This window comes from Cebus imitator, unplaced genomic scaffold, assembly GCF_001604975.1.
Source record: "Cebus imitator isolate Cc_AM_T3 unplaced genomic scaffold, Cebus_imitator-1.0 Scaffold43, whole genome shotgun sequence".
NCBI classification, from domain to species: domain Eukaryota; kingdom Metazoa; phylum Chordata; class Mammalia; order Primates; family Cebidae; genus Cebus; species Cebus imitator.
This window is the reverse complement of record NW_016107358.1, coordinates 4,638,435-4,650,258: the sequence shown is the minus strand read 5'-3', so window position 1 is coordinate 4,650,258 and position 11,824 is coordinate 4,638,435. Positions and strand designations below refer to the sequence as shown.

Sequence of the window (11,824 nt, the reverse complement as noted above, 5' to 3'; positions counted from 1 at the left end):
TTTTAAACAGAGTTTCACTCTTGTTGCCCAGGCTAGAATGCAATGGTGCGATCTTGGCTCACTGCAACCTCTGCCTCTCAGGTTCAAGCGATTTTCCTGCCTCAGCCTCCCAAGTAGCTGGGATTACAGGTGCCCACCACCATGCCTGCCTAATTTTTGTATTTTTAGTAGAGATGAGGTTTTGCCATGTTGGCCAGACTGGTTTCAAACTCCTGACCTCAGGTGATCCACCTGTCTTGGCCTCCCAAAGTGCTGGGATTACAGGCATGAGCTACCATGCCTGGCCAGTAGAAACATTTTTAAGGCTGTTGGATGATTTGCTTTGGATGACTATTTTAATATATCTAAAATATAACATCCATAAATATTATTTATTTAAAAATTGTTATATGCCAACCTCTTGTTTAGATTTTTATTGTATTTCTTTTTTTTTCTTTTTTTTAAATAAAGACCGGGTTTCACCATGTTGGTCAGGCTGGTCTTGAACTCCCGATCTCAGGTGATCCGCCCACCTTGGCCTCCAAAGTGCTTGGATTACAGGCATGAGCCACCACACCCGGCCTATTGTATTTCTTAAATATTGAATTTAAATGATTGTGGCTGGGCGGGGTTGCCACACCTATAATCCCAGCACTTTGGGAGGCCGAGGTGATCAGATTGCTTGAACCCAGAAGTTCAAGACCAGCCTGACCAACATGGCAAAACCCTGTCTGTACTAAAAAATATAAAAATTAGCCAGGCATGGTGACATATGCCTGTAATTCCAGCTTCTTGGGAGACTGAGGCAGGAGCATCACTTGAACCCAGGAGGCAAAGGTTGCAGTGAGTTGAGATTGGGCCACCACACTCCAACCACCACTGCCCTCCAGGGTGACAGAGTGAGACTCACTCTCTCTTAAGAAAAAAAAAAAAAAAAAAGATTCTAGTTACACTAGGATGCATCTTGCTGTGGATACCGCTAAGGCACAATGCTAGGATTCTCAGGTGGAGTTTCTTAGAGCAAGTGCTAACTCTGGAACTCATTTTTTCTTTTGCTTTGTGCCCAGAATTATTTATGTCTACCATGTTTTTAATCTCTAGATTACGACCAGCAGGTCGCTATTACTGAAGCGCTGTGTAGACTGACAATTAAAAATTCAAGGGATGATCTTGTCCATAAATGGTTTGATGATGAAGTCATTGCTGAAGCTTTCAAAGAAATTAAGGGTCGAGAATTTGAGACGGTGAGATTCCTGGTCATGCAAATTTCTGTTTAGCCAATATTTATTAAGCACCCTTTCAAAACTTTGCTGTGCGTTGGGCTTAGGGGAGGATTTTTTGCTCAAGTGTGATTACATTACTATCCTTAAACTTCTTGTTTCCCACTTAAGGTAAACAATTTGAAGGCAATATGAACAGAGTATTTGTGAACTAGATGTGGGGATACAGATAGGACTTTTATTTTTTTTGAGACAGTGTCTTATTCTGTTGCCCAGGCTGGAGTACAGTGGTGCAATCTTAGCTCACTGCAACCTCCGCCTCCTAGGTTCAAGTGATTCTCCTGCCTCAGCCTCCTGAGTAGCTGGGATTACAGATGCCTGCCACCACACCTAGCTAATGTTTTATTTTTATTAGAGACCGGGTTTAGCTATGATGGCCAGTCTGATCTCCAACTCCTGACCTCAGGCGATCCACCCACCTTGGCCTCCCAAAGTGCTGGAATTATAGGCGTGAGTCCCTGACCAGGACTTCTTTTTGGGAGACAGAACTAGGTGAATTTGATGAATCCAGTTAAAAAAGATGTCTTGCAAGAGTGAGCAGTTTTCAATGGACATTGAAGGATAGGGAGACTTGAAGAAGAAATTAGGGCATTTTTGTCCTGCAGAAGGCAGCTGCTGTGATGGCAGGAGGCTGAGATGGACATGGCCCGGCAGAGGAATATTATGGGGTGGTTGTGTTCTGAGCCATCTGGCCTCTGCCATGTGGAGAAACAGTACTTTTCCGTGTCGTCTCTGCAACCTGGGCTTCTTGTAATTGTGTCCTCAAGCCTCACAAAAAAAAAAAAGCTTATGGCTTTGTTGTGTATTCACCTTCATCCTAAAATAGCTAAAACATTTTCCCTCTTCTTTTAAAAGATGTTAAAAATGAGGGTTAGGGGCCGGGCGCAATGGCTCCCGCCAGTAATCTCAGCACGTTGGAAGGCCGAGGCGGGCGGATCACGATGTCAGGAGTTTGAGACCAGCCTGGCCAACGTGGTGAAACTGCATCTCTACAAGAAATATGAAAATTAGTCAGGTGTGGTGGCTCGTGCCAGTAATCCCAGCTACTCAGGAGGCCGAGGCAGGAGAATTACTTGAACTCGGGAGGCGGAGGCCGCAGTGAGCTGAGATCGTGCGATTGCACGCCAGCCTGGGGTGACAGAGCGAGACTCTGTCTTAAAAAAAAAAAGTGTTAGACTGTTGTAGGAAAAGGCAAAATTCTTAATAACAGTACTCATGTGTCTTGACAAAACCTTTCTGGTCAAAATTGCTATGAATCCAGGATTTTTATTAACCATGGACCTATTTCCTCAGATTCTAAGCCTATTATCATATGCTGCATATAGTAATTATTTAGCCATTATATTTTGTATAATCTCAATGGAAAGACTGTGAGCTTTGGGGCTATTCCAAACTGGGGCTGAGCCTCGAGTTTGAGCCCCACCTCTCCAATTTATTGGGATGTACACATTTTGACAACATAGTTGACTTGTGACGCCTGAGTGACCTCATCTGTAAAATGGGACTAAAGCCTATCTCAAATTCATGAGGACTCATTGAGGGAAACTGAAAGGTCGAGGGCTGTTGTAGGCATTCACATGTTAATTTCTTTTCTGCTCCTTTTCATTTCTCATTTGCAGGGAAATTTGATGAAAATAGAGAAGTGTAATTTTGTTGTTTCTAAAATCGTTTCCTTCTCCAGAGCTATCCAATTCTCAACTGAATTGCTTTTACATGAAAGGCTCACACTGCTGATGTCTCTTTACTGCTGAATGGTACATCAGGAGCATAAGGAATGCTGATTCCAACAGCCAATTCTTGCTAACAAAAGGGAACAAAAACTTGGATCTGTGTCTCTTTGTTTTTAGAATGTTGGGGTAACAAATTTCTTCCTGAGAGCTGTTGGTTAGAGCTCTAATAATAGTCTTTGTTCTTAGAACATATGCTAGGAGAAGGGAGGGGAACAGAGAAGGGAAAGGGATAGAGAATGAAACAAAGAACTTAAATTGGCAATAGATAACACACCCAGATCAACCCAAAGTTGATACATTTTATAGGTTTGCGGTTGGTTTGTGCTGTGCAGGTGTTAGGGAGATGGGTGCCCAATGGGTTGGTCAAATCTTGTAACCTGGGTCATCAGTAAGATGTATTTATCTTGCTTACTCTTCTGACCCAGTGAAACACAACCAGGTATTTATCTTTTGAAGACCTGAGTATATTCCTCAGCTGAAAATCTAATGGCTGCAGGGAGCAGAGTTTTCTTCTGGAAACATGATCCTGGAGCCTCCTCTTGGTGGCATAAAGTATTGTTAACATGTAATAACAAATCCTTGTAAAGCCTCATTCACGTGACTGCATCCTGGACATTTAGAAGCAAACACAGGCCTCTATATGCTAAGGTTGTATTAACTAAGACATCTTGATTTTTTTTTAAAATAAAATATTTTGTATCATTTGCTTTGAAGGACAGTAGACGTTTTCTCAATCACCTAAACAACAGACTTGGTGACCAAAGAAGGTAAGTTGTGTCTCTGAGCATTATTGACTAGCTGTATTCTGAAAATGTCTAATCTTTTAAAATAACAGTTTAGGGTGTGTTTGGAGAGAATATTGGGCATGTCATTTACAGACCATACTCAGTTGTCCCTTGAGTAGCAACTTGAGAGTATCAGACCCTTTCTGCCTAGTGGCTTGTTGGAGGGTGTTTAAAAATTATCTCTATTGGCCGGGAGTGGTGGCTCACGTCTGTAATCCCAGCACTTTAGGAGGCTGAGGCAGGCAGATCACGAGGTCAGGAGTTCAAGACCAGCCTGACCAACATGGTGAAACCCTATCTCTACTAACAATACAAAAAAAAATACAAAACAAATTAGCACCTGTAATCCCAGCTATTCAGGAAGCTGAGGCAGGAGAATGGCTTAAACCTGGGAGGCAGAGGTTGCAGTGACTGAGATCATGCCTCTGCACTCCGGCCTGGGTGACAGAGTGAGACTCCATCTCAAAAATAAATAATAAATAAATCTATAATAATAAAAAAAGAAAGTCAAAGAAACACTCANAAAAAAAAAAGAAAAACTCTATCAGTTTTATTCTGTTTGTGATTTGGGGTATTTTAAAATAACACATTCTTTAGAGAATCCATAGATTTTATGAAGAACCATTTCCTGACTTGAGGTTGCTGGAGGTAGTTGTATCATGAACAGTTAAGTCCTTGGTCAGACAATATTTGCTAAATTCAACCACCGAGTAACTGGGTTGAGATACAGTACTAGTAAACTTGGCTTATTGACTGCCAGATGGAGATCTGAAATCTACCCATAGTAGATCTCCATTTGCAGGCTTGAAACCCGTTACCATACTCTGTAGGAGGAGACTTAATGGCAGACTCTAGTTAGAAGTGCTTGTTGCAGAACATCTGTAGATGTGTTTAAAGTTCATCCATATTTTATTTTTTAATTGTGAGATATTTTGCAGGGTGTATTCATTTCCGTGTCTCGCGGCTTTTGCTGATGAACGTGAGGTATGTTCCCCTCTTTTGGAGAGCCTGAGGGTGGTGTGCAGTGAAACCAGAGGTTAGGTTAGGTTATATGGTTAGGTTAGACTTCTGCTCTCATAACTCCAAAGGGCATTTTAAAAAGGATGCTAACTTCTCCTTCTAGTGACCTCAGTTCTCAAACCGATCATACCGTACCCTAACCAGAATGCATTACCAGTAAGTTTAAGGGCTCTACTATTACTACTGGAAAAAGGAATTTGAGGGTCTGTACTGTACACATGAGGACAGTTACAGGAAGCTTGCCTCATTTTACCCTATTCATGGGTGACATAATTATTGCCTAGACTGGGGTCAAAAGGATGATTTCCTTGCTGCTTTCCTTCTAGTTTATGCCTTTCCCTCTTATTCGCAACACTTGAGGCCAGTTTCCTTTCTCTCTAGCTCATTCTACCTTGCACTTATAGCCCAAGGTTGGCCAGTGTCTTTTCCCACCCCCACAATTTGGTTTCTAGAGGAACAAGGTCCTTCATATAAAAGAGCCTCATCCTACAGTATCTCAGTTTCAGGCTAAAATATTTATAGGTCTTGGAACCTTGACTTTGTTCGGGTTTCCTGGACCCTGTCTTCAGAATGTCCTCTTTCACCATTGCTTTGAGTCCAGAGTCCCCTTCTTGGCCTCTCTAAGCTAAGCTGTCAATTCCTGGCTACACTACACATTCCTTCTCTCTAGAACTGATTCTGGTAGGCTGATTCCTGTGCCTTAATTCTGTGTATTTTCCCCCTGGTTGTCTGAGGATTCTGCTCTCTGCTTGGTTTTCCTTCTTTCTGTGACATCCAAATTTCCATTCACTTTCATTAGGGCCCTTACACTGACCCTCACACTGGCTTCCAGGAACATGTATTGTGGGTGAAAGTCCTCATTCACCTCTGTAGCTATTAAAAGATAGACATATATGATGCAAAGGAAAGATGTCCAAGAAGTACAACTTATTGGAAAATCAGGTTGTAGAAAAGTGAGTCTAGTGTTTTATCTATTGTTGGGAAATAATATCTTTATATATATTTCTTGATATATGTCTAGAAAACATCTGGGAGGAAGAAAAGGCATTGTTAATGGTGCCTATGGAAAGGTACCTATGAAAAGCTGAGGGATAGAGAAGATGTTTACTGTTTTTATCAATTACCATACTGTTAGAATTTTTTCCTTCTGTTTTAACCATAAACATATATTTATTTCATAATAATTAAAATGAAGGAAATTTGAAGTCTTCAAGTCTTGGCTTTACTCTAATGGATGAAAGGTAGATGGCAAATCACTCATGTTTGGTCACAGTATCTCCTTCTCTAGAAGTTTCCATCCGTATGTAGTGTGGATTGTTACTGATTCAACATAGAACTGTTTTCTCTGTGACTTTCACTAGAAAAGAAATTGCATGGATAGAATCATGTGACACATTTAAATATCTATTAAATATGCTACGGATAGGGGGATTTTTGGAGGGGTGAGGAGAAATGGCTGAGTTCTATAAAACTGAGATTATTCCGTTTTGCACAAAGGAGTCAGTCAATAAAGAGAGGGCCTGTAATGTTAGGATAATACTGTTCCAGGAAAAGCCCAAATTCTATTTTTAAGGGAATAATGTTTAACTGACCCTTTAGCATGATTTTTGAGTGTATAATTCATGCTGAAATTATCTCTTACAGATGAGAAAACCAGAGGATGAAAGCTTAGAGAAATTTTGGATCGACTTCAACCTAGGAAGTCAGAGTATCACTTTTTATATAGACAGTGCTGAGGTAATGATGCTCGATTCCTGGTTAGAACTAAGCCTTTAGAGATCATTTTTATGTAAGTATGTGTTTTGAGCTCATGAATTTCACTTATTTATTTTCCCAAGGGCGCTCTGTGGGACTCAGTGAGACTTCCGAAGGAAGCAGTGATGCATTTCGGCATAATAGGTAATATGATACATGTAAACAACTCACATCCAGCTCCAAGTATTGTTTCTGTTGCATTTGCAGTGTGTGTACTTAGTTAATTCTAGGGCATATTTTGATTATGCTTGAGGTAGGAAGGCTGTATGGTATGATAGGAGGCGCGCTGTCACAGGTTTGTGACTTCTGTGTTTTGTGACCTTGGGATTAAATTACTTACCTAGTTTTCTCATTTTTAAAATGTTTATAGATCCTCATAAAAGTAGAACTACCATATGATCCAATAATCAGTTAACAATGCTTTTCCCCAAAGTGGTGGTTTGGTTTGAAAAGATTCTGATGGGGAGAGGAGAACACATCATCCTAGGTTCCACTCTTGATAAATCTGGAAAAACAGTAAACTGTGGACAGTAAGGAAGACATCTAGCAAGAAGTGGCATGACTATCAGGAAATGAAGTGCCCGCCCCCTCTACGGAGATGGATTGCCAGACTCTTTTGTAACTAGTGGTTACAAAACTAGTGGATCAAGGGCTTTGCAGATCAGAGATTTTTATTTGTATTTCCCTGATCATTAGTGATGGTGAGCATTATTTTAATGTTTGTTGGCCATTTGTATATCTTCTTTTGAGAATTGTCCATTCATGTCCTTAGCCCACTTTTTGATGGGATTGTTTGGTTTTTTCTTGATGAATTGTTTGAGTTCATTGTAGATTCTGGATATTAGTCCTTTGTCAGATGTGTAGAGTGTGAAGATTTTCTTCCACTCTGTGGGTTGTCCGTTTACTCCACTGACTGCTCCTTTTGCCATGCAAAAGATCTTTAGTTTAATTAAGTCCCAGCTATTTATCTTTGTTTTTATTGCATTCGCTTTTGGGTTTTTGGTCATGAGATCCTTGCCTAAGCCAGTGTCTACATGGAGTTTTCCAATATTATTTCTGGAAGTTTTATAGTTTTAGGTTTCAGATTTAAGTTCATAATCCATCTTGAGTTAATTTTCATGTGAGAGATGAGGATCCAGTGTCATTCTCCTACATGTGGTTAGCCAATGATCCCAGCACCATTTGTTGAATAGGGTGTCCTTTCCCCACTTTATGTTTTTGTTTGCTTTGTCGAAGATCAATTTGCTATATGTATTTGAGTTTATTTCTGGGTTCTCTATTCTGTTCCATTGGTCTATGTGCCTATTTTTATACCAGTACCATGCTGTTTTGGTGACTGTGGCCTTAAAGTATAGTTTGAAATCAGGTATTGTGATGCCTGCAAATGTATTCTTTTTGCTTAGCCTGGCTTTGGCTATATGGCCTTTTTTTTTTGATTCCTAGTCTTGCTTTGGCTATATGGGCTCTTTTCTGGTTTTATGAATTTTGGGATTTTTTTCTAATTCTGCGAAGAATGATAGTGCTATTTTGATGGGAATTGTGTTGTATTTGTAGATTGCTTTTGGCAGTATGGTCATTTTCACAATATTTATTCTACCCATTCATGAGCATGGGATATATTTCCATTTGTTTATGTCATCTGTGATTTATTTCAGCAGTGTTTTGTAGTTTTCCTTGTAGAGGTCTTTTACCTACTTGGTTAGGTATAACCCTAAGTTATTTTGTTTCTTTGTTTGTTTGCTTTTCAGCTATTATAAAAGGGGTTAAGTTCTTGATTTGATTCTCAGCCTGGTAGTTATTGATGTATAGAAGAGCTACTGATTTGTGTACATTAATTTTGTATCCAGAAACTTTGCTGAATTCTTTTATAAGTTTAAGGAGCTTTCTGGAGGAATCTTTAGGGTTTTCTGGTATACAATCATATCATCAGCAAACAGAGACAGTTTGACTTCCTCTTTATGGATTTGGATGCCCTTTGTTTCTTTCTCTTTTCTGATTGCTCTGGCTGGGACTTCCAGTACTGTGTTGAAGAGGAGTGGTGAGGGTGGGCATCCTTGTCTTATTCCAGTTCTCAGAGGGAATGCTTTCAACTTTTCCCCATTCAGTATTATGTTGGCTGTGGGTTTGTCATAGATGGCTTTTATTTCATTAGGCATGTTCCTTGTATGTCGATTTTGCTGAGTTTTAATCATAAAGGATGCTAGATTTTGTTGAATGCTTTTTCTGCATCTATTGAGATGATCGTGTGATTTTTGTTTTTAATTTTGTTTATGTGATGTATCACATTTATTGACTTGCACATATTAAACCATTCCTGCATCCTGGTATGAAACCCACCTGCTGATGGTGAATTATTTTTTTTGATATGTTGTTGGATTCAGTTAGTAGTATTTTGCTAAGAATTTTAGTATCTATGTTCATCAGGGATATTGGTCTATAGTTTTCTTTTTTGGTTATATCCCTTCCTGCTTTTGGTATTAGGGTGATCCTGGCTTCATAGAATGATTTAGGGAGGGTTCCCTTTTTCTCTACCTTGTGGAATAGTGTCAGTAGGCTTGGTACCAATTCTCCTTTGAATGTCTGGTAGAATTCAGCTGCGAATTAGTCTGGTCCTGGACTTTTTTGTGTTGGTAATATTTTAATTACCATTTCAATCTCTCTGCTTGTTATTGGTCTATTCAGGTTATCTAATTCTTCCTGATTTAAGCTAGAAGAGTTGTATCTTTCTAGGAATTTATCCATCTCCTCTAGGTTCTCTAGTTTATGTGTGAAATGGTGTTTATAGAAGCCTTGAATGACCTTTTGTATTTCTGTGGTGTCAGTTGTAATATCTCCTGTCTCATTTCTTAGTGAGGTTATTTGGATTTTCTCTCTTCTTTTCTTGGTTAGTCTTGCTAATGGTCTATTAATTTTATTTATCTTTTTAAAGAACCACCTTTTTGTTTCATTTATCTTTTTTATTGTTTTGTTTCAGTTTCATCTAGTTCTGCTCTGATGTTGGTTATTTCTTCTACTGGGTTTGAGTTTGGTTTTTTCTTGTTTCTCTAATTCTTTGAGGTGTGACCTTAGATTGTCTGTGCTGTTTCAGACTTTTAGATGTAGGTGTTTAGGGCTATGACTTTCTCGTAGTATTGCCTTTTCTGTATCCCAGAGATTTTGATAGGTTGTGTCACTGTTGTTACTCAGTTAAAAGAATTTTTGAATTTTCATCTTTATTTCATTATTGATCCAATGATGATTCAGGAGGAGATTATTTAATTTCCATGTATTTGCATGGATTCAAAGGTTCCTTTTGGAATTGATTTCCAGTTTTATTCCACTATGATCTGAGAGAGTGCTTGATATATAATTTCAGTTTTCTAGGCCACACTCAGTGGCTCACGCCTGTAATCCCAGCACTTTGGGAGGTTGAGGTGGGCAGATCCCCTAAGCTCAGGAGTTCAAGATCAGCCTGGCCAACATGGTGAAACCCTATCTCTACTAAAAATACAGAAAATACAGTCATGAGCACGGTGGCTCATGACTGTAATCCCAGCTACTTGGGAGGCAGAGGTTGCAGTAAGCCAAGATTGTGCTACTGCGCTCCAGCCTGGGTGATAGGGCAAGACTCCATCTCAAAAAATAAAATAATCATAATAATATTTTCAGTTTTTAAAGCTTTATTGAGGCTCATTTTGTGGTCTTTTTATATAATATATCTTGGAGAAAGTTTCCATGTGCTGTTGAATAGAATGTATATTCTGCAGTTGTTGGATGGAACATTCTGTATATATCTGTTAAGTTCATTTGTTCTAGGGTATAGTTTAAATCCATTGTTTCTTTGTTGGCTTTCTGTCTTGATGATCTGTCTAGTGCTGTCGGTGGAGTATTGAAGTCCCCCACGATTACTGTGTTGCTTCTATCTTATTTCTTAGATCTATTAGTAACTGTTTTATAAATTTGGGAGCTCTAGTGTTAGGTGCATATATGTTTAGGACTGGGATATTTTTCTGTTGGAAAAAGCCTTTTACCATCATATAATGTCCCTCTTTGTCTTTTTTTTTTTTTTTTAATTTTACTTTAGGTGTATACTATATCTGGCATTTCTCCCCATGTTATCCCTCCCCACCTTCCCCACCCCACATCCCTCCGCTACCCCCCCAAACTGCCCCCAGCATGTGATGCTTCTCTCCTTGAGTCCATGTGTTTTCACTGTTCAACACCCTCCTATGAGGGAGAACATGTGGTGTTTGGTTTTCTGTTCTTGTGTCAGTTTGCTTAGAATGATGGTTTCCAGATTCATCCAAGTCCCTAAACAGGACACAAACTCATCGTTTTTTGTGGCTGCACAGTATTCCATGGTGTATATGTGCCACATTTTCTTTGTCCAGTCTATCATTGATGGGCATTTGGGTTGGTTCCAGGACTTTGCTATTGTACACAGGGCTGCAATGAACACATGGGTCTTTATAGTAGAATGATTTATAGTTCTTTGGGTATATACCCAGTAATGGGATTGCTGGGTCAAATGGAATTTCTATTTCTAGATCCTTGACAAGCTGCCACACTGTCTTCCACAATGGCTGAATGAATTTACACTCCCACCAACAGTGTAAAAGTGTTTCTGTTTCTCATCCTCTCCAGTATCTATTGTCTCCAGATTTTTTAATGATCACCATTCTAACTGGTGTGAGATGGTATCTCAATGTGGCTTTGATTTGCATTTCTCCGATGCCCAGTGATGACAAGCATTTTTTCATATGTTTGTTGGCTTCATATATGTCTTCTTTTGATAAGTGTCTGTTCATATCCATCACCCACTTTTGAATGGGGTTGTTTTTTTCTTGTATATCTGTTTTAGTTCTTTGTATATTCTGGATATTAGCCCTTTGTCAGATAGGTAGATTGCAAAAATTTTTTCCCATTCTGTTGGTTGCCAGTTCGCTCAAATGATGGTTTCTTTTGTTGCACAGAAGCTCTGAAGTTTAATTAGATCCCGTTTGTCTATCTTGGCTTTTGTTGCCAATGCTTTTGGTGTTTTAGTCATGAAGTCCTTGCCTATGCCTATGTTCTGAATGGTTTTGCTTATGTTTTCTTCTAGTGTTTTTATGGTGTTAGGTTTTATGTTTAAATCTTTTTTTTAAATTTATTTATTTTTTATTTTTATTTTTATTTTTTATTTTTATTTTTTTTAATTTTTTTCCCATTTATTTATTTTATTGCATTTTAGGTTTTGGGGTACATGTAAAGAACATGCAAAATTGTTGCATAGGAACACACGTGGCAGTGTGATTTG

The 11,824-nt window shown here is 39.0% G+C and overlaps 1 protein-coding gene across 1 annotated transcript in view; it reads left to right on the top strand.

Moving 5' to 3' along the window:
* SYCP2L (synaptonemal complex protein 2 like) overlaps positions 1-11,824 on the top strand; it is a 95,929-nt gene that overhangs the window by 14,531 nt on the left and 69,574 nt on the right. Inside the window, 5 exon segments of the mRNA XM_037737867.1 lie at positions 1,077-1,223; positions 3,704-3,756; positions 4,713-4,758; positions 6,439-6,531; positions 6,633-6,693. Of these exon segments, the coding sequence (XP_037593795.1) occupies positions 1,077-1,223; positions 3,704-3,756; positions 4,713-4,758; positions 6,439-6,531; positions 6,633-6,693 (400 nt within the window).